General features: G+C 40.4%; 1 protein-coding gene across 2 annotated transcripts in view; it reads right to left on the bottom strand.

The window, feature by feature from the left end:
• exoc4 (exocyst complex component 4) overlaps positions 1-27996 on the bottom strand; it is a 96857-nt gene that overhangs the window by 26152 nt on the left and 42709 nt on the right. For both annotated transcript variants that reach the window (XM_029495618.1, XM_029495617.1), the window contains exons 12-13: positions 9056-9158; positions 8046-8162 (exon numbers count right to left, since the gene is read on the bottom strand). In XM_029495618.1, the coding sequence (XP_029351478.1) occupies positions 8046-8162; positions 9056-9158 (220 nt within the window). The remainder of the gene's footprint in view (positions 1-8045; positions 8163-9055; positions 9159-27996) is intronic.

Here is a 27996-nt window from a genome sequence, read left to right on the forward strand (position 1 = left end):
TTTCTCCTGCTCTAACAAATGCTCTCGCACTTGGCTCTCTTGTCTAATTCTGCTCATTTAACACAGCCATTTGTCTTAGGCAGCAGAAATCGTTAAAAAGTAATCAAGAGACAGAATGAGAAAGGGAGGGCTGGGAGAGAGAGCAAGTGAAAGTGTGAGAGAGCATGGTCTGCTACATCTCCTCTATCTTACTTGACTTTTCCACTGGAGACAACATGCGCTATGGGGGCTTCTCTATCTGTGTCTATCTTACTCTCTTCTGCTCTCATTCTAACGTTTCAGGCTGAAAGGTCAACACGCAGTGCTATCATGTGAAAAACACCTGTATTTTTCCCATAATTCAACTTTAACTGTGTCGCGTCACCCCTGAAACTGAGCTTGGTTGCACTTTGCCTCTGCTCTAGTACATTCACATCACTATACAAAAGCATAATCGTCATGTAAAATTAGCCTTGGGTCTTGCAAATGGATTTCTGAATTTTCTAGGATAAACTGCAGCCGTTAAGAGTGAAATGAGGGCTACGGCCATAGTGCTTTAAAGGCAGCACTGGCCCTCAGACTGGCAGTTCAGCAGAAATAGCTGTTAATGCACAGTCATCAGTACAGAAAATACTCAGAGCTGGCGCAAAAAGAAGTTACTTTCTTTTGGAGGAGTGAGTAAGAAGTACAACACAGGGAATGAGATAAATACATAAAGAAAACACTGATGTAATCGCTGTGCTGCTGTATTCAGTCGGCCAAATGTCAAGCAGTATCCTGAGATAGGCAGAGAAAGTATTTACTCACCCCTGCTAGCACTACGGGGGTACATGCTGTGTGATTCAGAAATTGCCTCATGGATTTCCCCATTAAAATAGCAGGAGGACCCTCCAGGTTGTGTGGGGGGTCAGAGTGTTTAACCCCATGCTCCCTGCCATTTCAATCATACCCTGACCCCAAACTGCTGACTCGTGTAATGCCTCTGCCATGCCATTCACATGTGTGATCAAGGGTTGCCAAAATAATACACACTCAGCATTGTGTAACAGCTGCACACACCCACACATCAACGAGGACACATGCAATGATAACCTCTGTCTACCCCTCGTTTCCCACAAACACACACACACACACACACAGAGTCTCTCTCTTGGGTAAAAGGGAGCTGGGCGTGAGTGGGACATTGTCTTGACAGATCATTCATCAAAGTCAGCGTAGAGCCACACTTGGAAGACTCCCTTGACACACACCGGATGGCCCTCATGCTTGTGCCAACTCTACCGAAGCACATACTTCTTCATATGTGTGCGCATGTGAGTGGTTTTGAATTAAGTTTGTTTAAGCTCCAACAACTAGGCAGTGTTGTTTTTTTCTAGTGTTCATAATGCCACAAAAAGGACCAAAATACAAATAACATGTCCTTCTCCTTTTTGGGAATTTATTTGGTCATTTGGCCATTTCCAATGTTTTGATTTTAAATTCATAATATCCTCCAGTAAACCACTTCCTTATTTTCATTTAAATCGTAAAGGACTTCTTATCTCACATAATTTGTTGGCCTGCATGCTTACGTTCTCACAGGCAAATATACACATAAAAACTCTTTAACATCACTCATGCTCTTTGTATATTATGTGGAAGACACCAATCAAGAGCTGTCATCTCTCATAAAGTACAAGGTAACAACAGTCTAATGGAGTGCAGCATACATTATTAACTATATACATTTGCACAACAAGCTTATCATTTATGCTTGTTTTTCCGTAAAATGTCAGGTAGCTATTTAATTTTATGTACATCTATCTGCTAAGGAATGTGAGATAATGAGAGAGATAAAAAGCAAATCATGATGTACACATGGACGCTCGCGGTCTTACAGAAGAAAACATATATATTGTTAAATGTGTCATCACTTCATCTCATTGTTTAAATATTATATCACACTATAAACCCTATTTATCACACCCAGATCAGATTCACTATTTAATTTCTCATAGTGGCCATTTTACTGCTTATCCCATGATCCTGTTGGTCTTCCTACACTGGATGTTGTACGTCCTGCTCAATGTGGGAGGGATGTCCTTCCTGTTTTTTTTTTTAAATAACTATTACTCAGTATCGTCAATTATAATGAATTAATTATCACAAGAACAGGGCTTAGACCTTCAGTGGTGTGTGAGGGAAAAAAAACTTTGGATTAGGTAGAGAAAGAGAAATTATAATGTAGTTTAATGCATTCTGTGGGGGAAGCATGTTCCTCTCTGTGCCCCATTAGGCCCATCTGGAGCCATTGTATCGGCACACACACAGACACACAGTTATACACACGCATGGAACAATGTGTGTACTCACAGCAACAAAAAGACCATTTTCAAATTCAGAGCATTAACTTGCCTCTAAAAATTCAAGCTGTAACTTTTATCAGTCGCTTACAGCCAAAACTGTCTTTCCTTCAAACCAACGGGCATGTTTGCGGTGGAGCTGGCATTTCAACTTCTCTCTCTCTCTCTAGCTCACTCACTCCAAAGGCAAAGATTATGTCTTGTTATACACAGAGACTCCGTGATGGTGTGAATCTGTACTACCTTAAGCTCTAGCTGCTCAGGCTGTCTTTTTGCTCATTTAAAATGCTCTTTCTGTCATTACACAAACAGACAAGCAAGCACGTGTGCTTATGTGTTTATATATATATATATATATATGTATGTATATAGCCCTAACACTGATATAGGTATATAAAGATTATAAACAAAGTACAGCTGTGTCACATTTGTAAGAAAGGAACATCTCCTTGGTGGAGGCAGGTTGGAGGCTAAGGGCAGCTGGGCACAAGCCTCAGGAGTACATGTGTTTGGTGTGAGATAACCAGGTGAAGGTGGGTGGTGGGGATGGTTACACCTCGAGCAATGAGGAAGAAGGCAGAGCACAGAAATAAGGTTTTAAGGGGGGGAAAGATTAAAAAAAAAAAAAAAAACAGTCAGAATTTCTGAGGATTCAATTCTGTGTGGCAGGAAAAAAATACATGCTGGTAGCAGAGCAAATACCTTATCAAAAAACAACATATTACATATATGAAGACAAATTATAGTACGTATGATTATAATTCCTTAGACAGATTTGCTAATGTAAATTAAAATATAGATCTGTATATCCAGACTCTGTAAATGCTGCATAAATCTACTGGTAATTGATCCAAACACAATTTTAACGGCTTTTGTGCATTTGATGTTGCTGTGTAAACCTAAAAATTACACTGTGTGACGTGTTGTTTGCTAAGATATTTGCTCTGGTAGTAGCAGCAAAAATTGGAACTCATGAAAAGTCAGAAAACCTACCTCTACTACATCCACCTCTTGTCTTTTTCAAAACTTGGAAGTTCAGGTATCAAAACACGGTACGTTCAGGTGAGAGCATAAAACAAGATAGTATTGTCTTTGTGATTACAACTTTGTTTCTCCTAGTAGTGGAGTGGTATTGAGGTGGAATCTTCCTTGATAATTCTTAACATCAGTAAAAGTGTCAGCTAAATGCTTAAGCACAGTCTATTTCATAAGAGATTATATAGTGGAGGACTCAATGAGACATTGTGACTAAATGGAAAAACATTATTTCTTATACTTTCAGCAGGCCTATTTAGACAGATTAAAATAGGAAAAAAATCAGGAATGACATTTGCTTTGTTTTCCTGACAATGTTGATGGCGTGTGTCTCTGTCTGATGGTTGAGCATCTATATGTGTGTGCTTGTGTGTGCACCAACCACACTAATAACTCGAGCTCCTTCTCACTTGTGTCCCAATCAAGGGGCATGGTCTGAGGCAACTAACAGGTGTATTGTGCTGTGATTGCTGTGTCTGTTGATGGGAGATGGGAGTTGAGAGCGTCCTCAACAAAGCTGCTCCCTCCCCACACTGTAATCCACTGTGTATGTCATTGTGATGGTGTTGACTTGTGTGTGTGAGGGGAAGCCAATCAACAGGAAGCGATCAGCCCCCCACCAATAAACAATGCCTACACATCATCACAAATAAAAAGGTCAGTGTCATTACAGTGTCATTGAGTCGACTGTGCGGGTGTGTGTGCCTGTCTCCACCCTCCACTCTTACAAAGCTACCTGTGAATATGGAATTGAAAGGTCAACATCATTAGCAGGCCATTGGCAGCTGAACGTTATCTCCAATACAGTGAACATTGTGGCAGCTGACAGTGAGTGAATGAAATCAGTCTTTATCTGGCTCTGGAGTGAGTTCAAATGAATGCATGTGTGAATAACAAGTAAAGGGACACTTAGTGCACAAGCACACAGGCATGCTAATACAAAAGGACTAGTTAGTGACTATTGTTTGAAGACATCTTGACAAAGCTGAATGATACTTAGCTGAAAAGAAAGGGCATATGTGAAATGTAATTATGGCTCTGGCGTTGGTCGTTGCTGATGAAGTAAACAAGCACAACACAAGCAATTGATTCACATTCACAATCTCGCCCACAAGCATAAACACATCACAAAACGAGGAATGCAGGTAAATTGATGGCACTGGCTTGGGGCCAGAGAAATGTGGGCATCTAGTTGTTTTGGAACCATATGTGCATATTGTGTGTATGCTTGTATGTTAGTGTGTCACAAAGTGAGTGTGGAAAGGGGACAAGAGGGGGTTCTACAAAGATTAATGGAGCCAATATTCAGAGCTATCCAGCAGAGTGACCATACCTTCCCTATCCTACTTTCTTCCTCAATTTCCCACCTCTCTCCCCCTCTTCCCCTTTCCCTCGATCTAACTCTAATTAAATGAATCAATCAGTGGCAACACCAAAGCTGGACCGATAGCATCACGCTGCTAGGGCTAACAGCATCTATGTTTGTGTTTGGGTAAACTGTTGGACTCTAGCACCTCGAGAAAAGGGATAGAAAAGGAAAGAATGAAATTGGAACACCTTTGGCCAAAAGAGATGAAAGGTAGGGAACAACAGTGGCACCAAACAAGAAAGATATATATATGAATAAACCAGCAAAAACATAACCAAGCCTTAGATTTGCACCTCAGCTGTCCAGATCTTCTCTTTCACACCACTGCTCCTCAAGAGACTTATCAGTTAAGTCTATGCTATCACACAGACACATGAATTAACATTAGCCTCTCCCACTGGACTATATACTGCCCCAGTCAGCCCTTATCTCATGCTCCTAGTTGACAATATATAGCCAATGTCAGACTCATACTCATATCATTATAATGTAATATATGTACATAATCACCATGAATGCAGTATCTAGTACTGCTGGTGCTTTGTGATAGGAAAATCACTCCCTGTATCAATATTACTTCTTAACCTAAGACCAGACTGCATGTGCATTGCTTATTTAGGACTGCTGAACCAAACCTAAAGGGCAATATTCACCTTGACTCCTGTGCAGCTTTTTCCACAAAGTCAATGTGTCTTTTTCTAGTGGTGAGATTTCACTGACAAAGGGTCAAATAATTTATGTATGTATTTAATAACATTGGTCCACTTCAAAAGTTAATGCAATGGAAACCCATTCAAAAATATTCTCTGCATGTAAGGAAACCCGAACATATAGCTGAAGGTCATATAATAATAGAAATATTGTATACTGACATGAAAATGTAAATGCTTTTTTGTTTTTTAAAGCTGTGCACTGGCATATGCATGTGTCCTATCACATCTCTGTGTGGCTCCAAACTCCTCAGCTCCATCCCCAGAACATACAAACCTGCACACACTAAATGCTAATATCTTCCTCCAGTTCGAACTATTGCACACATTAATACGTGCTTCAGTAGTTGCAGAGAGCAGATGAGCCCATAAAATGTGCTCCCCTATGGTTTCTAGTATGGGGCTGCAGCCAAGGTGTGTGAGAGAGGGTGTTTAATGTGGTGTAGCAATATTGAGCTCTCCCACTCCTGTCAGCCATGCTGGTTCTAATGCCAGCGGTGTGTGTCTCCCTCTGATAACACCTGGCACAGGAAGTATCATAACCCTTCAAGGGAGCACACATAATACATATGTGTGCAGGAACATGCTCTCACTCGAATCCATGCGTTGATATGTAAAGACACACACAAACACATCTGCTCCATTACTGGAAAGTGTAGCAAACGTTATGTAGCGCTGCCACTATAATCTTTAATTATCCATTGAAGTCACAGAGTTGGATAGATTCACCACCTGGCTGGCTAGAAGTTCCTGACATAAAGCAAACTGAGTTCAAAAACCTACTTTAGTTTATATTCCCTGGATAAATAGGAGTCAACACCCTTTATCAAAGGCTCTCATGACAACTAAGTGGAAAAAAAAACAACATACTGAGGAAGAGAGTGGACTGTCATAACAGTGACACTGTGGAGGAAGGCCATCAAAAAGAACAGTGGGAAAGCTCTCAAATTGGGGACCAGAAACACCACCACACACAGGTAGCAAAAGAGACACACATTGCTACAAATAAACACATGAAAAAGCACCACATATATACACAAATGCCTTCCTGACCCTTGAATGTGAATGGCAGGAGAAGAAGAGTGGCAGGCTCTTTTATTTAGCCCAATTAAAAAAGGAAAAAAAAAAACCCAAACAAAGGGAGTGTTTTATTGCACTCCCCACTATCAGCAGAAAAGCTCATTAGACACAGCAGCATAATTAGCAAGATGCTGCACTCCTCGTTAAGGAGGGGCCTGAGCCGTAAACAAACCCTGCTGAACTCCAAACGCCCACGGTCTCACTCTCTGTAATGAACTGCCATCACTGTTCCCTCCCTAGGACACAGACAGGAAAGCTTTGACAGAAACAAACACTGCAAAATGTAAAAAAAAAAACCCTCACGCACACTGACAAATCCATATCTAAGGTCTGTTCTACAAATATAAACAATAAAAAAAAAACAATTTCTCTGGAACACAGTTGTCCATGACAAATGCATAGACAACACAAATGTACACATGCATCAAAATATTTATGCATTGTTACTATTCCTGACACAGAAAAATGGACTTCACCAAACATCAAGAATATCTGACAGCTGTGACATACAAGAATTGTGCCAAGTGCTTGGATCTTGACTTTGGCACTGCTGTAATCCTCAACCTGCCATGAGCTTGTTACGAAAACGACAGACTGCCAAAGTCAGTGAGATGAGCCTGTGGTTAAACGTGGTTCAGTCAATATCAACTCATTTCTTGGTTGTGTTTCTAGCTCTGAGTTAGGTTAGGCAGTTTTCTTTTCCATAGTCACCTCCTGTCATTGGGGTGGCAGCACATATTCTAAAAGTTGCTATTTCAAAACATAAGCACACAAAAATGAAAACCAGCATTGTGAAAATACTCAGGAAATTGATCATTTTTTAGAGATATAATGAACACAGGAATATTCTTGTAGAACTTCCACAATAAGCACAGCTATCGCCAAATAGGAAGCACAAGCACAGAGAAACTATATTCCCTGTTTTCCAGTAGCTGTGTAGTGACACAGTCATGTTGCGTGTCTCACATGTAGCTTGAGAATGGTTGTGTCAGCAATCACAGACTTCAGGATTGTGTGTGTGTTTGTGTGACTGGCAGTTTTACGTTATGAATAGAACCACCAGTTAGTAACAACTCCGAGCTCAGGTACTAATTCAGCCACAATTGCGAGTGTGAAATGTATAGCAGGGTGAGAATAATTATCTGGAATAGAAACAGAAGGTGAGAGCAGGTGAAAGTGCATAGAAGTCTGTGTGCGTGTGTTATAACACAAGTGTACTATGGAGAGCGTTCCTCCGTTGAACAGGGGTGCAAAGGGAAACAGACAGGTAGTGTGATGGTTAACGTCTCTCTAACTGTTCACACGTGGATATGTTATATCCACATTGGGCCTGCATGTATGAGCTGTGAAGCTGTGAAGTGTGATTGTAAAGAGCTTAGAAATGTACTACACAACTGGAAGAAACAGTGTTTGCTGCACTGTGAATGTCAGTTCCTAAAAAATATGAAGTGTTGGGGGTTGTGGTGGCAAGTTTTAGTTGAGCAGGCTGTTGATCAAACTCTATGGTCTAATATTTTGGACGTTCCTCACCTGCAGCAGGGGTCTCTGGACACCGAGAGTCTTCATGGTGTCAGCGCTGGCCAGGATCTTCAAGGGGTCGGCTGCCTTGCTCACTGCCTCAATTTCCTTGTTGATCTCTGTTCGCACCTAATGAGTCAGTCAGTGACAACAGGTTTTACATTAAATTGGTGCTTTTGAATGCGTCTGAGACAGCAGAACCACACCAGTCACTTTTTCAATGAGAATGAAGCTGCAGTAATCCATCCTTCTTTCAACAAACAACTAAGTTGTTTATCCCCTTGTAGTTTTATTTTCTGCTTTTTATGTGCATTTGTCTTGGTTTCCTGTAAGTGAAAATAAATGACTTAAAGTAAAAGGATGGTCAAACCTTTGCAGAATTACAGCTATATCAGTACATATAGAGACTTTATAATTAATTGACTAAAATCTATTTAAAGGAAGCCAGACAAGAAAAGATGAAGATAACTTTTATTATAGTATATAATATATATAAACATATATGCATCAGCACAGTGGAACATATGCATCTTCCGGCTGTTCAGATGGCCCACTAAACGAATGATAGACTTAAAAATTCAAGTGTAGTGGATAAGAACAGGTATTGTACTAAAATAATATTGAGAGGATTAAATAATAAAATTGTCCCCAGGACTATTGCAATCGTGTTATTCGATTCTATCAGTTTAGAGAAACCCTGGGGGGGGTACAATAGAACATCAGGGTCAACTGATTTTCAAGACAAGGACTCAGCAATTGCACAAAGTGGATTTTTTTAAATATATATTTAATACAGCGCAAAAGGTTCTGGTGATTAAGCAACAAGAACAGACTGTGACTTTCAATAACAGACTAAATTCTTTTATTTTACAGGAGAAATGATGTGTTATTTTGTGATACCAGTGTCCCACAGTATTTTTAAAATATCTTCTCTTCCCCTGGAAAGCTCCTGTGTTCCACAAAAGCAGTGCTTTTAATACTGGAAGAGGGTATAAACGTTATTAATCTGTCATGTCACTAACCTGGTTGAGGAAGAGGTCATTGATGTAGTAAGCGAGGAAAGCACGGAGCTGGCACTGCTTGGCCTGGCCAGGCCCCATGTTAATCTCTATTTCCTGGATGAACCTGGGCAGAACAGTCAAGACAAACACACATTAGAACAGTGAGGAAACATAACATACACACTCACACACACAGCAGCTGTGAATTGAGGCAAATTCACCCCAACATGTCTGAATATTATCACAGGAGCAATGACACAGGCTTTTGACCAGCAACATAGTAACTTTGCATCAATGCGTCCTGCATCAGAAAGCGTAATGTTTCTCTCATGGTACCTTTGAGCAGATAAAAGTACTCCAGTGGAGCTGCTTGCTGCCATTAGTACAGACTTTAGTTATACTAGGAAAGATATGAGTATGTCCAACAGTAGTCACTGTGTGACGCTAAACTTGTCTGAAAAGATGAGCCATACAACTCCATACCGCAAATACCAATGCTGTTTAGAGTGTTAATGAGATAAAAAGATCAGAGCTACAGTATGCACGCGCCTGAATTCTCCCAGGAAGCTGGTGTCTGGTTGGTCAGATGGGGTCAGACAGTTATATATGGGTTGGGGGAGGCACATTCATACCTCGTTTGTCAGAGAATCATTGGTCACTGGCCTTGTCTCACACACACCGCTGGGCAAACCACGCAACAGCGAGTGCCTTCTCAAGCGCTCAGCACATATAAATGCAGAAATAAATCAAACTCTTCAGAAAAGATTTCTTTGACCTGCAGGACTTGAGATATGTGTGACCTAAACTTGAATAGGAGAGTAACATAGAGACTTTTCCAAAATCTTGGAAAAGGGATACAGAAGCTGAAAATAACCTTACAAAGACAATTGTAGATGGAAATCTAATTGGACAGTCATTTGGAAAGGCAGGAGAAAGACTGCACTGCTTGGAAACAGAGTTTGTGCTGTGGTAATGTGAAGTGGGAGTTAGAACCAGGACAGTGCAGCATTGCTGACAAGCAGGGCCACAGCCTATGAAGGAACTATAGATCAGGTGAAGGAGATGATTGATTAGGCAAAGTTGAGCTTGTGTGTACACACACACAAAGATGCGAATGTACAATCACGTATAAAAACCAAACACACAAGGAGCGCAAGCTGCACAATCACACTAGTCAGCATTTGTACCCAATTAGCCTGCAAGAGCAGAGACATAGGTGTGTGCTTGCGCTTCAGCCTGTGTGTGCAAATGTGTGTGTGGGTATGTGCACCATCAGAGTGCCAGAGTCCACGAGAGAGACAGGGAGGAGAGAACCTAAACCTATTCTAAATCCTTCATTGATTCCTCATGAAAGTCTACCACAATAGAAAGTTAAGTAGGAGAAACTTTTCTGTGGCCTCATTAAAGCAGTCAAGCTTGCAAAACAATAGGGGGGCAGATATACAGCTTCCCTGTATAAATATGTAAAAAGTACAACTTAAGCAACCTTTCTTTACAAAAAAATAATACAACTTCTGCTGACAACTTCATTTCCTGAATTCGATCTTTGCACAGAAGTTGCCAGTTTAAACGTGTGCTGCGTTGTTCTGAGATCCATCTCGCGCTGTCATTATTGTCATTGTTTCAATACAAGTGTCAGGATGATGGATCTTCAAGTTAGTGTGTGAGAACAGATGGATTTTTGTAGGCATGGGTGATAACGTTTGAGTAATGTAGCAGGGACGAGGCAGTAAAACGGCTTTGTCTATCCAGACGGCCATCTGGAGCAGAGCCGCAGGCCCCTTCATGAGGATATTGAACCCATGGGTGGGTGTTTCAAGGAGGTTTAGCCAAGGTAACTGGGCTAAAAGCACTGTTGGGGCTCACAATGCTGAAAAACCCCAAGAGTTCATGTCAGCAAATTTAAACAGTAAGGGCGCAAGTTTACTGACAAGATGCATTAAACAGAATTAATCCTGGGAGAGGATTCGGGGAATCATTTGGAAGAGTAGTTAAAATGCAAATGGATAAACAACATGGGGCAAAGCACAGAAGAGGTTAAAGTTTTCCAAACGGATTCTGAAAGGAAATCTCTCCGAGCTCATTATCATTACAACCACATCTTCCAAACGTCTGCATCGCTGATGGCATGACACACTGTATAGAGAAAAGCAGCTTCTGATGATGATGATGGTGGTGGTGATAACAAATGATACTAAACAACATACACAAAAACATGCAAGCGCACACACGCACACATTTAAAAGTCATCAATTGTTTCAACTCCAAACAAATCATGAACTACCAAAACTTAGAAGTCTTTGTCAGCTAAGCTGTCCTCCTCCATAAAAGCATGGTGAGATGGCCTTTACCTCTCACCAATGACAGCTAGCTAGCAAATAAATTCATCAATTTAATTCATGTTTACTTAGCCTTGCATTTACTTGAAAAGCGATTATCTATTTGAAGCCACTCTAAACCACAAGAATTCAGTAATGGCAACCCTTTCATCTTATGAGGTTGTTATAATTGGACCCTATATGATGTTCCCAATGTCAGTTTCATTTTTAGGTGGCCAACAAAACACACCAGTGAAGCATATGGCAGCTGTATGCAGCAGAGGTGTCAGCCAAGTCAGGAGGAGATGCTGTGGAAGCGTTGGAGGCACAGCAGCAAAAACACAGTGTGGACTCACCCCTGTGTGTGAAATCTTAGTGGTCTTAAATAATCTGCTTATCTACCCTTTTACACATAGTATTTCCAGCTGGTCTCAGACCCCATTATGCTGACCAGCACAAAGGAAAGGTGGAATTAGTAGGCATCCATTAGGTAGGAAATTAGAACTGTTCATGCTAATTCAGCATGATCAAAAGTGAGTTTGGGGTGTTCTACTTTGGTAATTGTAATAAATATTTAAACTTATCATGGCAACAATAAATACTGTGCTAAAAAGAAACCCATTTACTCTGTAAGAGTAAAGAAGCACAGATGCTTGAGAATATTAAGCTTTAGTCCAGGCCCCTGAGCAGGGAGGCAAATGTGTCAAACTAACAAGTCATCCTTCTGCCCTAACACAATGAACACACTGCCTGGTGCATTATGTAAATAGAGGGACTTATTTGTGTTCCAAAAATAATAAAAATCAGAACTAGCAATTCTTCTAACAAAAGTACATTAGTAGCACTATTATACAACACAATTTTACCAATTCAATCTAATACATCAGGAACACAGATAAGACATGTACAGTATAACTAATAGAACCTACTGCTAATCCAAAGCAGGAAAGTGAAGGTAACCAGGCACTACGTGTGAAAACACCCTAAATTTGTGTTGCTTCTAACTTTCTCTCCAACTTGTCAGCATGCAATTAAATATAGTTAAAATTAAAAAGAATATAAGCTAGCTAGACTAAAATAGACTCTGAGCTTTTGAAAACTGTAATGCCGAATATGATAGATGAAGAATTAATTAAAAATTATCTGTGGTTCAACCCCCCGATTGAATAATTTTCTTTTCTATACAGTTTTAGCTTCGCAAATGTAAAAAGTTATACATTTGTGAAAACATCTCAAGTTGATGAGGTTACTGTAAGCGGAGTGCCATCAACCCATCATGCACATTCTATAAACAAATGCATCTGCCCAGACACTCACTCAAAATGATATTCACATTCAAAGAGAGTCTGCCATAGTATCCCTGCACTCCCCTCATGTTGTGTTGTTTCCCCTGGAACCAACATGGCTGCACAAGCCACACTCTAAAACCAGTTTCTTAGCAGCAAGTGCCGATGATTGCACTTGACAGCATGTAATTATCTGTCATTAGGAAACAGATGTCAGAGCCTAGGGTCTGGAGCTGGATAATTGCAGATGCCATGCCCTCTGTGTATGCATTTCGAGAAATAACACTTCTGAACAGCATTAAATGTATTTATACCAAGAGGGATTTGGCTAATGAATGAATTTGACGGATCCTCAAAAAAGACAAAGTTAGATTTTTTTTTTCTTTTCAAGATTGCTAAAAGAAATGAGAATAAACCGGGACAAAGATGTTTTACAGCAGCACCTCTGAATTCATTTCCCACTGGAAACTAAAGCTAAGGTAACAAATGCTTCTTTAAATGGAAAAGGTTGGAATCCCATCATCCATCTTTATCTGTAGCTGTGGTGTAATGATGCCAAAAGAGAAATGGGATAAAGACAAAGATTTAAGAAAGACAGCAGAGTAAGAGTGTGCTAAGATCGATTAGAGACTCAGCATTTTTAAATCTCCCAGAGTTCCCCACAGGCACGAATCTATCAGCTACGGTGCATTCTGATTTTGTTGCCCAGAGAGGAAGGCTTGATCTGTAAAGACCTGTCACACACCAAGGACAGGACACAGAACCTTGACCAACTGAGAGGGTAGGAGGGAGAGTAAGTGTTGGTGCTTGCACACACTTACACACACAGGCCAACATAAAAATGCACAGTCACATGTCAACACATCAACACTCTATCCACATTCAGACACTTTCGGGCACTTATCTATATGCAATTATTCCTACTTACAGCTCTACCCAGTCACTTCAGCAGGATTTCAGTCATAAAGGATTTTTAATGGATGGGGACGTTTTATGGGTTTTATGGCACAACCAACATTAGCTTTCATTCCAACAGATCACATAATAAATGCCAGAATGGCAGCTTTTAATTGTTATCCAACTGCTCATTCGATATTGATTCTCGGGGAATATTACACACTCCAGTACCCACAACTCACTTACACTCAGTGGTGTTAAATTAATGAAGTCTCACCCGAGAATATAAAGACCTAGTCATGAGATTTTAACGCACATAGTTGTAGCTCTAAATTAAAGAATGAGAAAATTGAAAAGACAGATGAGGGGAGAAAACACATTCTAAATGGCCACTGGCTTGATCCTGGACACCTTTTTATTCACGTGATGTATTGCTCAAAAATCCATATATGCGTTTTAGCTGAGTGTTCTCAGATCTCTGGGATTTTTCACTGCTACCACTGGATGGCACTGTGTCAGCTTTCTGTAGAGGCTGAGGCTGCGTGGCCAGTTGACTGACTTTTTATTTTATTATTATTATGTTTTTAATCACAAATGTCTTGAGGAAGAGTTAACATTCCAGTTGGTGTGTATTATTTGAAACCTGTACAGGATTTGCTGTCTGGGTGTGTGTATAGGAGTATGTAAGAGGGGGTGTGTTTTGATGTGACAGTATTGTGTGTTTTTTTTCATCAGTGCCTGCTGAAATGCATATGGTCTTCCCACACACCGCCTACGCCTCTACCAGACTCCCTGCTGTTTATACCCTGCTCTTGCCCCCATCGCTGCATCACAAACACTATAGCCTTTCTGTGCAATTGCATGTGTGCGATTGTGTGTGTCCGTGCCCACAGGAGGATATGAGCTTGTTTGTGTAAGAGAACAATAGAAAGAGAGGGGGAGATAGGAGTGCAATTTGAAGGTGCAAAGATGCTTTATGTAAATGTGTGTCCACATGTGTCCCACAGCATGAATGAGATTGGTAATAAGGACCCTTCCTTGGGGCAGCGAGCCTTACAGGACTTGAGAGAGGTCCATCCTGCTGTAACATTACTGTACATGGGGTCTATAAAGATCACAATATATGTTAGAGGGCACAGACTGCCACCATGGATAATCCATCAGTGTTTGTTCCCCACCATTTCAATTGCACACACACACACACGTGGATTTCCATAAAACCCTGGCTCTGTTTCTATCGGCACTGAACAAAAACAGAATTAAACTTATGATCTAGATCTTCATCTAAAATCTGGATGTTCAAAGTCAAAGTCAGCTTTATTGCCAATGCCATGAGTACCTGACATACACAGGCAATGAAATTGCAGTACTCCCTGAGGCCCACAGAGTAACAACAATAACAATATTATCAATCCTCTATCTTCAAATAAAGTAATACCAAACAATTGTTTGAATTGGTAGGGGACAACATGCAGTAAACGGCTGCTTCCTACTCAAGTGAAAAAGGTATCTTCATATTTTGACATGTCCCACTGGAAAAAACACAGGGGTAAATTAGTGATCGTTGAATTGCATTTAGCTGCTCGGTTTTAGGGTCCTGGCTCATTGTCTCAGAGTAGAGGTACACTTCAAGTTATTTCTTATCTCATCAGTCACACATGTACTTTACCTTAGAGAATTTATCGAGAATATAGGTTTATCAAGAACAGTATGCTCAGCAAGCACTATACTGTAAATATGCAGAACACAAAGGAATGCCACAGAGTAAAACAAGGACATATACCAGTAAATCGGTGTGATGTTCATTCATGTTTATCAGTGCTTAACACAGAGCTAAGTAAGTGTATATCTGCATATCTGCAACAGATGTTCATTCTGTGTGTGTGAGAGAGAGACAGTGAGCGCCGTTACACATGTATTGCTTGCATGCACATTTATGTCTCTCCACCTATTTTTGTCAAAGTGTGTGTGTGTGTGTGTGTGTGTGTGTTTGTGTACTAGCCCGTCACAGTTTGGTGCAGACCAATTAAAACAGGGGAGATTGATGACCAGGGGCTCTGAGTAGCAGCAGCAGCAGTAGCGGTAGCAGACAGCTGCTTCCTGCAGACAACAGGAAATGAGATGGCCTTGTTTAGCTGACGCTGCCAACACCAACACCGCAGAGCCTCAAAGACAAATCACCACCTTACTGCTGCTACTTGCCTACTCCTCCATCTTCCTCCAGTGTGCTCTCCATCCTCCATCTCTTTATCTCTCTCTAATTCCACCCAAGACTATCCCTTTGATTACTCTTTTCCTCTAGGAGTAATGTAGACAAAGTATATTCAAATATTGTGTAGTTGTTCAGTATAGATGTCCACAGACAGATGGTAGATCTATTCATTGATGCTTCACTTCCATATGATGTGTTTAGTCATCAATAATTTGGCTTTTATATCACCTGAGTCAAATTAAGTCCAGGAGACATGTGAGGTAATGGGGATCAGTCATGTAGTCAGTCCCATAAAGTAGAAGCATTGTGTTATTATTTGAGTGAATCCACATTTTAGCTGACTTGTTCAGTGACAAGAGGGCGCTGGTGAATTACAGTTTACTTTTGAATCATTGCCTCCTGGCGATTTTTAAAATATTCGATTCACAGTTGTATGTGTAATGGGTATATCCAGCACCACAAGAATCCCCCAGTCCAAAAAAAAACTTAGTTTCAAAGACACACACTTTTGCTGGCATGTTGCCTATGGCAAAGAAAATCATAGCAGCAGGGGTAGAAACGTGTCCACTGCTGGCTCATTCCCATTCACAACAACCTCCAATTTTTCAGTGGACCACATCATTTTATTTCTGAAGGTTTGTCAACAAAGTAAGAATTTTATATGAAGGCCTACCTCTGCTGTCAACTGAATGGTGAGTTGTAAGATTTTTTAGAATAATGATGGGCTCTCAGCTGTAACAAAGGGGTTGCAATAGGCAGTGAAGATCAGTTATTGTGACACAAAGTAGTAGAATGAGTATCAAATAATAGAGACATAATATGGCATTTTGACTTGTCTTAAAGTTATATTAGTTTAGTGTCATAGTTTCGTGTAGACCTGTGGAACATAAGTAGAACTACATGTGTGTTTGCAGATGTAGCTTAATAACAGCTACATGTTGTTTACTTAATAACAGGCACCAATTGCTTGGGTCAGTCACACAACAGTGCATGCACAATTCCCCAGTCAGATCTGCAGGTGCAGACAAGAACTGTATCTGGTTTGATTCTCCTCTGCTCAATACTTGTTAGAGTTGAGCTCTAAGTGGCCTCCCACAGGCGGCAAACAAAGCTCAAAGAATAGAATACGGAAACCAAGAATTACTTAGTCCACAAAACAATGTCTTTTCAGCACAGGCATCGAGTACAGCCAACGAATGAGTCATGCTAACTTTTTTGCTGCTTCATACAAAAGAAAAATTTGCATGATTCTAATTAATTATTATTAATCTATGTTCCCACACTGTGCAGCTTCAACACACACTGACTCATGACAGTATTTGTGACTAGTGTTAGTCTGAAGGCAGAATTATGATTTGTACTCAAAAAACCAACCCAGTGTAAGAACGACCTCATTATTCTGGAAACTGCGTACTCTAAACCTGTTATCCTTTCCTGAGTGTATTAAAGACCTTCTGCGAAATTTCAGTTTTGTCTACATGACAGCGCTTTCACATTTGGCAAAAACAGGAAGATTTTAAGGTGAGGAAGAGGGTGAGAGAGGCTTTTGACTCTAATAAAGGTAAAATCTACACTTTGATAGCAGTCTTAATACAGCAATGAAGAAAGCAAACAAGAAAATTGCTCTTACTTTATTTCAGAATTGAGTAGGTACAACACAACAACTTTATCTGCGCCTGTTGGAGAATGACAGGTAAACCTTGGGAGCCAAAATTAAGTGCACCTTTTCCCACATTTATAAGTGTGACATATCCATACATACGGCATACATACAAAGTGACATTTTGTACCTGGTTATGGTGGAGATACAGACTTTTTATGCCTTCGACACTCATAGTTCAGTGAATAACTCAGCAAGACTGAAATATAAACTATCCCTGAGAGAGCAATGTGCGAAGGTTCTTTTCAGTTTCCCTGAAAAGCACTTTACCCACACCCAACACACAAAGGGCTAGAAGCAAAGATGGACACTGGAGAGTCTATTTTCTCCCAATGGGACAAGTGAATGGAAAGTAGTCCTGCAGAAACGAAGCAAGTAGAGGTCAAAAGGACAGTTTTGTAGAAATGGCAATGGCTCTGATACTTTCTGAAGGCCCCATGTGAAGGACTGCTGTTCCGCTGATTTATATTCATTTATAAAAACAATTTTGCAGCGACAGAGGACTAGTTTAATCTTAGAGTTCAATTTCAGTATGTCAATGTTAAGGATTTTCTTCAGACCTCACAGCTAACGCAGGCCAGCACTGCATGCTCACACTGCATAGTATCATAGATGTCAAGAGGTTGATGAATTCCTTTGAACCAGTTGCAATGTGAGCCATTTCACATCACACTCTCCTCTGATTAAAAAAACAACTTTATATTTATCACCCTCTCTCCTTATGTATGCTTTTATCTCCTCCTCTGTAACTCTCACCCTTCATTTCATTTTTTTCTCTCCTCTGCTGTCATTTCTGGTCTCTTATCCCTTGTAACACTTCAGACCACCCCACTCCAGCTTCCTCTCTCACCCTCTTTCCCCTAATTCCCTTACCACTCTATTTTTACCAGTCCATTGGCGTCATCTTTATATGGCACCCTTTCAATACACTACCCTCCCCTCTTTGCCATACCTTTCCTCCGTTTCCCCTCTCTCTCTACCTTCCATTCCATTTAGACCCTTATGTTAGCGTAGGACTTTCTATCCTGTGGCATACAGGTAGTAAATTGAAATGGTTCTGGAGGCTCCATTGAAGCCTGATTGAATTTAAAAAGAGAAAGTGCCATAAAGAGAACTAGTGGTGAGAGGTCTGTAATACACTGAAGGGCTCCCCAAGCCATGACAGTGTTGACAGCGAGCGAAGAGGAAGCACAAGAGTTTAAGAAAGGTGGGAAGGAGAGCGGTAAGAAAAGGGTGGAGGGAAAGAAGGCGTGAGGACAAAGTGAAGTTAGATGGAAGCAGAAAAAATGAAGGAACTAAACAGTAAAAGAAAAGTGAGGACAAGAGATTTGAAGGACGACAAGAAAAAAGAGAGTGGGAGGGTGAAAATGATTGAAAATGCATAAAACCTTCAATCGGAATGAAAACCAGCCTATTACCTGTCACGCACAAGCCGATAGACAGAAACACAAAAACCCCTCACAAGCATGCCCCCTTGATAGTGGCACCTCACAGAAATGCCTCAATCACGGTTTGCATGGCCTGGAGGGAGCAAGGTGACAGGTCTCATATTGGAGACGGCCAACAAAATGCAATTCCAGTAAGTCAGCTCTAGGGCTGAGTGTCTGTCATACCTACAGCTCTGTTAATACTCTCACACATCACATTACACTGGTCACCTCTCAGCATATAGGGCATTCACAAAGTGAAGACAGGTAAGCCCCACAGAAGTATCTGCACGCACACACACATACGCAAGTACACACATGCACATGAAGGCCATTCTGTATACATTACTGCCATAGGAAATATGATGTTTGGGGTTAAATTATTCATTAATCCTTTCATGGCCTGCCTGAGTCTGCTTGTTGTGGTGTCGTTCCTTGGTCTCTGTATGTGCGTGTCCACTTGAAAGGGCTCCCAGGGGGAAGAGACAACCTTGAGCTGGTGCTGACCTTTAACTTTGTGTGTTTCACTTTAAAAAGTGACAGGGGTGCATGCCTGATGTGTGCGACTGGTGTGTTTTTATGTACATAGCCATATGGGTGAACAGATAATCTGTCCAGGCAAGGGGGCAGGCCAATTCAGTCAGAGAAAGTGGTTTTCTCAAAACAGCACAATCTTATCGTTTACAGTGTTTTGAATGAATTAACAAGATAATTAACTATATTTGAAATAAATAACCATCAAAATGTCAGTATAATTTGGTCATCATTATTAAAGCAGCCAATAATTTAAAAATTAACGAATAAAAGGGTGAATTAGAGGCTAGTGTAATAACTGTTTTTGACAGTTGGGCTACATTTAATGTAATGAACACGGGAGCATGCATGGCAACAGTCTACGAACTCAGTGGCACCTCACTGATGAGGATCTCAGAATCAAAATAAGAAACACAGTAAAGCAAAGTACTTTGTTGCAGGAGGTGTGTCTGAGAGGCCAACAATTAATTCCTGGTGATCAGTCTCATTACTAGTGACAATGCAAGCGCTTGCACTTTGCTTGCCAAGACAGTGATGCTCGAGTGATTAATGTTTATAACATTTATGGATTTGCTACATATAGATTACTATTTCTTATGTGTTTAATCGGTTTATCGTTGCCCTATTTGGGACCCTTTTAACCAATGGAAGCCAAAATGGGACTTTCAGTTGCCAAAGTCTGAGCACACCAATAAAATAATTGCTTCATTCAATATCATCACATTTAATGTTGTGACTGTTGTGCTGCTTTCCGAACAAATACAAAAAAAAACCCTTCCTCAAAAACTTTCTGTGTTGGGAGTGATTTACCGGCAATATAATAAATATTTATAATTTGAATTGAAAAATTTTATAAGTATCGTTTATATTGCACCAAATTCAAACACTGGAAACCCTCAAAAATACAAGAAGGCCACCCAGAGACCAAACATAATGGTTGTGTGCTCGCTCATGGTGGAAGGTGTTGGATTTGTCTGTAATATTGGAAGGTCTTGACATTACCTTAACTATAAAAGAAAACTGAATTGAATCGAAGGTGATTCTTCAGTATAGCTGAGCGTTCTCCACTTGTGGCAGCTGTCAGCAATTTAAGCATTGACTCAACCCACTACTTTGTTGGCATGTAATATTGAAAACAGTGATCTGCTATAACTCATTTGCATATTTAGCCTGCCTACACACCACAGAGGGATTCACACGTCTATCTACTGTAGTTGTTATAACATGACTACAGGGATAGCATGACTACCCCCCGGGCTCCACAACAACTAAGTTGCTCTACATGTGGGCTATGCCGTCATCTCCATATATATACAAATATATATGTTGCTTGGTATCTGAATTGTATATAAACACAGTCAAGAACTCCTGTTGGGGAAAGGCAGGTTTCATGAAGGTCATCTGAAATCATGCTGATTTGTCAAATGTCAAACAGGTAAAGACAGAATGACAATTTATAACAGTCAAAGCTGTCAATACTTTTAAGGAAACATTTAACTCTTCTGAAACAAGTTCTCTTTCTTAGCACAGGTTTTGTTTATACATGGTTTAAATGAGAATGGTTTTACATTTGCTGAGGCTTTAAAGCAGATTATTTCTTTGCACATCACTTGCTTTGAAAAAGTGTACAAGAATGTGAATGAAGAGTCAATCATTTAATACATGACATTACATGACATTTCAGAGTTACATCTATTATTAAACTAGTAGTTGCAGTCTGAGGTTTTAGTATTAACATTAATATTTTATCTTTCTGTCTTTCTTCAAGGGACAACAGGCCAGCGATAAAAATGAGCCAGAGTAAGATGGACCATGGAATGAAGAGAGAAGTGAGGGGAACAAGGGGAGATGAAAAAACAATCTCAACAGCAACCCAGAGTTATAGACAGCAGAGGGTTAAAAGATAAACAGAAAGGAGAAAAGTGAGACATGGCAGATGTGTGTAAACTGTTTTTGACAACAGTTGGGTTCCACCGAAGTGTTAAGCTTAAGTGCTGATATTGATTTTGTTTGTAAAAAAACTGAATTTATACTTTGATTAAACAGCTTTGAAATACAGGACTTACACATTACACATATTTGACAGTTGTGTAGGTTACAGTAGCTGCAGTGTGCCCACAATTATAGAGACGCTGAGATAACAGGAAGGATGTTTGGATACATTCTCAACCAACACCTGTTGATACAGGCCTGCAACCTTTGCTTTTCCTTTTGTTTAATGTGCCGTTAGTTATGTTAGTATAAACCAAAATATCAGGCTAGAATAGTTAACAACAAACATAAAGTTAATTTCAACCACTGCAGAACCAAACCTTGCTTATTTAAACTCATAGTAGAAGAGAAGCAAGTGTTTATCCAAACCCTTACTCTGAACAGTTTTTACTTTCACTCAGCTGTCTTTCAGAGTAACTAAAGCTTTTGCCAGCCTACGTCCTGGAATGCTCTCATTACCTTGGTGCAGTTGCCAAGGGAGCCAGTGTGATATTCAATACTTCTGTTTCCCATCCTTCCAATCTCATTTACACTTGACACCTGACATTTGCATAATGGCCTGGCTCCATCTCCTATCTAGTGAAATACAGGGTGGTGGTGAGGCGGTTGCAGTGTGTGCAACCGTGCATATTCACGCTTGTTTGGTTGTGATGAGTACATATGTCTATCCAGACTGAGTGTCTGTGTGTGTGAGTCTGTGTCACAGGCAGGGGTTAAATGACTTCCTTCTTAATCTAGCTCATTAAGCCTGCAGAGAGCTCCAAGTGCCCCACATTGGCTGGTTTGGGACAATTTGCGGAAATGCTGGCAGGAACACATAAATGCGTGTTCTAATCAGGGGTGTCATGACCCCAATCAGTCACAGGCAGACATTAGGGTGTCAGGAAAATTGAAGATGAGCATGAGTCTTTGTCTCTTTTATAATGTAAGCAGTGTGAGATAGTGATGGAGAGTCTGTGGAAATGGCCCTCTGTCATAACTTTGGAGTCTTGCACCAGACTGTTCTGTTCATTCATCATAAGGGCTGGTAGAAATCTTATTCAGCATGTCACTGTGTTGAAGAACACACCAAAAGGGATGGACTCTCCTGCTCAGAAAACAGCTGCAACAGAATATTCTCATGTCAACAAACTGGCAAATCATAACTGACTCAACTCGTTAATAAGTCCACCATGACAACATTTTAATAGGCTTGATTTATGCATTACTTTTAGAAATGAATAAAAATAATTGGTTTTGCTTTCACTTTGATTGTTTTTCTATAAACTGGTAGCGTTGGAATACATTTCTTCATGTCATTCTTCTATGCATTACTTCTAATTCTTAGAAATAATATTTCCAGTTTTTTTGTACATTTCAGACCACTATGGCCAAATATGAACTTACTGGACTAAGTGACAAAGGCACTGAACACATTTGCAAACGCTCTTGTGCACACGATCCTATTCCTGATGAAACTATTCTCCTCCGCATTCCTCTGCACATATTATAGAAACAATCTCTCTTTCTCATAATATACCAATTTGTCACAAATGATGGGCCTCGAATATTTATCATGATATCTTTATGCTGCGCCACCCACAAAAAAAGAAAAATAATATAATCCTCCCCCACATCCCTTCTAGCCTGAGAGCTAGTGAGCTAGAGCAGAGTGAAACATTGTACTTAGCAAATTGCATTTGAAACCAGGGGGGAATAAATACTACAGATAAAGACTGCTCTAATGTGCCCAAATCCATTAGAAATCTCATATTCACACATAGCAGAAATCACATTACAAGACGCCCCTAATGTCATTTCACAGGGTTTTTCCACCAGCATTTGCTGCCAGGGTGAGACTGTAACATCAAACATAATGGATTTTCGCCTTCTCCTTTCACTCTGCACCTCCCTTATGTTGTTTTCTCGGTCTTAGAGTCGGTTCTGTCGCATTCTGCTTGAAATTCCCCTCCAATCTTCATTGTTGTGTATGTGTATTCTATTTCAGGTGGATGTAATGAATTTAGCCAAACAGGTTTAGAGAGGAGACCACTTAAAGGCAGAGGGGGCCATGCTGAATGTGTTTACACTTTTGCAGTTCATCAGCCCTGGAGGAAAGCTTGGCAGTTCAGTGTTGTTACACTTTATTGCAGAAGTGCTTCTATCCCTTTACTTCCCATGCCTCACTTATTCCAGTGACAAACAGGAGAGTAGATGGGGCAGGGTGGAAAAACCATGTGTACTTCGTGCTGGGTTGGAGAACCTTTAAAGGGGAGTGATGAACATGTCTATCGATTCTCCCTTCTCTGAACTAGAATTGAGAGTCATGGAGGAAAACGTGATTGCTGTCTCACTTGTATGAATTTAACTTCAGAACCTCTAACTGAAAATAACCTTGAGAAGGGAGAGGGGAGAGGAGAGGGGAGGAGAAGATAGGAGAGGCTCCAAATACACATTCGATCACTGTGCCAATTTAGCTTTCCTACTGGTTGACCCACCATGACTCTAGCATGACTAGTCAAGCTAGATCAAACCATTACTGATAGAAGAGAAAGGAAGATCGAACAAAAACATCCACCTCCTTAGTTTTGCTTTGCTCTTCATCTGACAGTTTACATTTTGGTTGATTCGTTTTGGACATGGTGGAGTCATATTTGGTCACTTAAGTGGACATAAGGGAAATATGGTCATTATGTGGATATCCTTATACTAAATACTAAATACTAAAGCACATTTATAAAATAATATGACAAAAACAGAAACCTTGACCTTAGTTAGGCTTTAGACCTTGCTTCCACTAACTCTAATTAAAAACTTGGAAACAATGTCTTTGAGAAATGCCTGCAGTCTGTTAAGCCATGTTGCATTGACTTGGTAACATCTATCATTGAGAATAATTAACTTTCTAGAAAGATGGACTTACTTATGTAACCACCAATTAGGAGATCACAAACAATCCTTTCAGAAGGAGCTGGAAAATTTTAATGAGGTGTAATGACTTGTTTATTGGTTGGTGGGGTTTGTTTAGAGAGGTACACAGGGCAGATGTGCTGGAAAGAGTTCACACCCCTCCTCTGAAAAAAAAAAATAAAAAAAAAAATAAATCCATATTTTCCCTCAGCTGTAAACATCTGTGTACTGTATGCATGTGGCAGAGGGTATACTGTACATGGGTGTATGTGTATGTTCTGATCCACATCATGAGTCAAGACTGGTGCATGCAGGCTTACACCCACACACACACACACAAACATCCATGAGCCTACTTCAGAAGCCGAGCCCCAGACATGGTGAGCAGATCAATCAATTACATCTCTGCTCCAGCAATCAAACAAGGTTATTATCAGGCAGTAGCTCACCGACCTGGAAAGGCCTGGCCAATCAAAGGCTGCTGTGATGTGGGAGCTGGAGCTCGCTCATGTGACAGTAACACAGAGTGGCAGCTCATGTCGTCAAGGGATTGAAAGATGGAAAGAGGAAAGACAGATGATGTAGGCTGAATTCAAAGGAGAAAACAGAAGAAAGTGTGTGAGACAGGAACAAGAGATTATCTGGAAATCGGCCATCTCCGGCACTCAGTCTTCATCTTGACATTACTCTCAGAAGGGCAGGACAGAGGGAAAAAAGACTGAAAGATGTGGCAGAAAGCAACACACGGTGAAAACATCTCTTCATTGTGGTTCAGTAATTCGGTTCCTGGCAGCAACTCCCTCTGGCATTCATTCGATGAGCATTAAGGGCATTCTGTCCTCCCTCTTCTGTCCCTTCATAGCAACAGGTCTGAAGGACCATATTAGGCTTAATTAAATTATGGTACACTCTTTAAAAAAAGAAAAATAGAGACTTTCGTTTCATTAAATTATTGTTGGTAACACAATATACCAAGACACACAGGCAAACCTACAAATCTCCCAAGAATGCAATCTAATCTCTTTTAAAAAGCAGCCAATCAGAGACAATCAGGCACCGTGGGGGACAACATTGATGGGAACAGCATGACTGTGTGAACATCTGTGTGATAATGACCTGGTCATCTGGACGAACTTCAAAGACATATCCATGTGTGTGTGTGTTGAAAGTATCTAGAAATATCTGTGTTTGTATCCTGGCACCATTTCCGTCTCTAATCTGATCAGGCATCAGTTCCCACTATCCACTATTTTTCCCCTCAAAACCTCGCAAAACCTCTAGGACCATCAAAACCGACTCCTTATGAAGTCTACTGCTGAGCGTTCAGACAAACTAGACCCCCTTAAGCTCTGACTGACCACCGTCTGATTCAAGAGTTTGCTGGACAGGTTGCCCTGGGAACCAAGTCTGATTCCACTAAGGGATGGATAAACACAATCAAAGAGTTGATCCATCTTCTATAGCTTGAGAAAAGACCCCTGCAATGATGGATCTAATCTGCTGCACAATATCTGGTGTGTGTGTGTGTGTCTGTGTCTGTGTCTGTGTGCACGCCACAGTGTGGACAGCGGCCTTTGTGCATGTGTGTGCTTGTAGGACACGAGGAGATTGAAAACTCCACACCTCACCAGAAAGTGGCTGAAGTTGCAATTTTGGGAAGTGATAAAAACACCAGTATTATTTACAGTGTGTGTGTGTGTGATGTCCTGCTGGGAGGACACCAGACCGATAAAGGAATAAAGACACAGCAGTGCTGCAGCCTGTGACAGGTGGAACCACCTGCCAGATTCATGGCAAACTGGAATCATGTTCTGAACATATCCAGGACCTTTCCTTTTCACCACACATTCTTTTATTTTCCTTCCATGTGTATTTGTTTCTTTCTCTGGACCAGCATTTTCTTTTGCTTGGGTACAGTTTCTGTAAATCACTGCATAGTTGGGGGACATGATGATATATACAGCACATGAGCTGTGATCTAATACAAGAACAACACAAGTACGTGTGTGAAAATACAAATCTAGTGAGATTCCATGGCAGAATCTAACTGATACAATCAAGCACTAAAAACAAATTTTAGTATCACTTTAATTGCTTTAAATAATACTTAATTTAAGAACAAATTACACCAAATTGATGACATGTTATACTAATGTTTTTTGCTGTCGCTCTTACTCATATGTCCTGGTGTGCATAATCAGGAAGACAAGCCACAGTTAGTATTTTCCTGAGAAGTTTGCTTAGATACATAAAACAGTGAGGCAAACCCTCCTCATACACAATCAGACCACTTGAGATCATCAGAAATGTGCAAAATTCTCAAAGTTTTTCTGACTTTTGAGTATTTTTACAAAAACTTTGCCATGTCTTAATGAAAATTTTCCACTACATAAGTGAGCAAACTATACTGCAGCTGTATTAGCAATTTCCATATGTATATAAGCAACTTGAATTGAAAACAGGCCAACCTTCCAGTTTACAGTATAAACGATCTAAGAGTCTTTCTAGTCCTCCATATTTTCCTCTCTTCCTCTTTGGTCTTATCTCCTTCCATTTTCATTCCACCTGTCTGTTTCTTTTCATCATCTTTTTCTTTCATTGCCTCCAATCTACTCTTTTCTCTCTGTTGTTGGTTTCCTTATTCTTGCTTCTTTATCGCTTTCTCTAAATGACCTTTTTAATGGGTGTGGATTAGAGAGGGAGAGAGAGAAAGAGCGAGGATGGATGCTATATGCTGGGGAAAATCCTCCTGAACAAGTGAGAAAAGATTAGAAAAGAGAGCAAGGGCTGGCAGAGCAAAGTAATGTGTGCATGTATGTGTGAGTAAGACTCAAGACATACATGCTGCATTTTAATAGCCTGTGTGGAGACAAGTCTTTGAGGTCGACTACAGATGCTATTGTTAAAGGAAAACTGTATTCTTCACTGGTAATTATGAAGTCGATGTCTGACTAAATGAAGGTTAAGGTTCAGCCACAAATTATTTTTGCCATTTTCACTGCTGCCGCAATGGGAATTCATATGTTTGAAAAAGGTCATATATTGGGCAACTCGTGGGCAACTACAAGCACCCGTCTTGTCAGAAAATGGTCCGAACAATGACTGTTTTATCAAACAAAGTGCTCTCCTTTCTTGTCTCCTACTGGTGATTGTTCTTGCTAGCAAACAACCAGCCTAGCTCATCAAGATCATAAAAGACGGCGTGTAATGACAGGATTTATCTGCATCATAAAAACCTAAGTAATGGGTGCCATGTTCCATGTTGCAGTGGGAGCATATGGACATTGACTACTGCAGCACTATTACCGGAACACTTTTTTCCGGTCTGCTCATGATTGGTAAACGATATAACTATCATAACAAGTACTCGCATATTATGGCTTAACAAATCATGTCTCCTCTAGACAGTTATTTAGCCTGCGTCCCTTTAGTGTGGCATTAAAATGGCTAACAACACACTGGACCAAATTTTAAGATTAAATATTTGTCTCACATCTGATACAGGCAATTTACCCATAAACCAAAATGCACATGATTCAACAATGCACATCATTCAGCAGAACAACTGGAATAACCACTTCAGGGTTGTGTGTCTCCACCAACCAGTCTGTGGATGTACATTGCATGGATGTAAACTGCATCCATGTAATATATGGATTGAAGATTGTTCAGCCTGGCAGCACAGAAGATCTATGCAGTCAGCACAGTTTCAAGGTGGATACTCAAGATTAAAGTCACAATTTCAGT

This window comes from Echeneis naucrates, chromosome 23 (assembly GCF_900963305.1).
Source record: "Echeneis naucrates chromosome 23, fEcheNa1.1, whole genome shotgun sequence".
Classification (NCBI taxonomy): Eukaryota; Metazoa; Chordata; class Actinopteri; order Carangiformes; family Echeneidae; genus Echeneis; species Echeneis naucrates.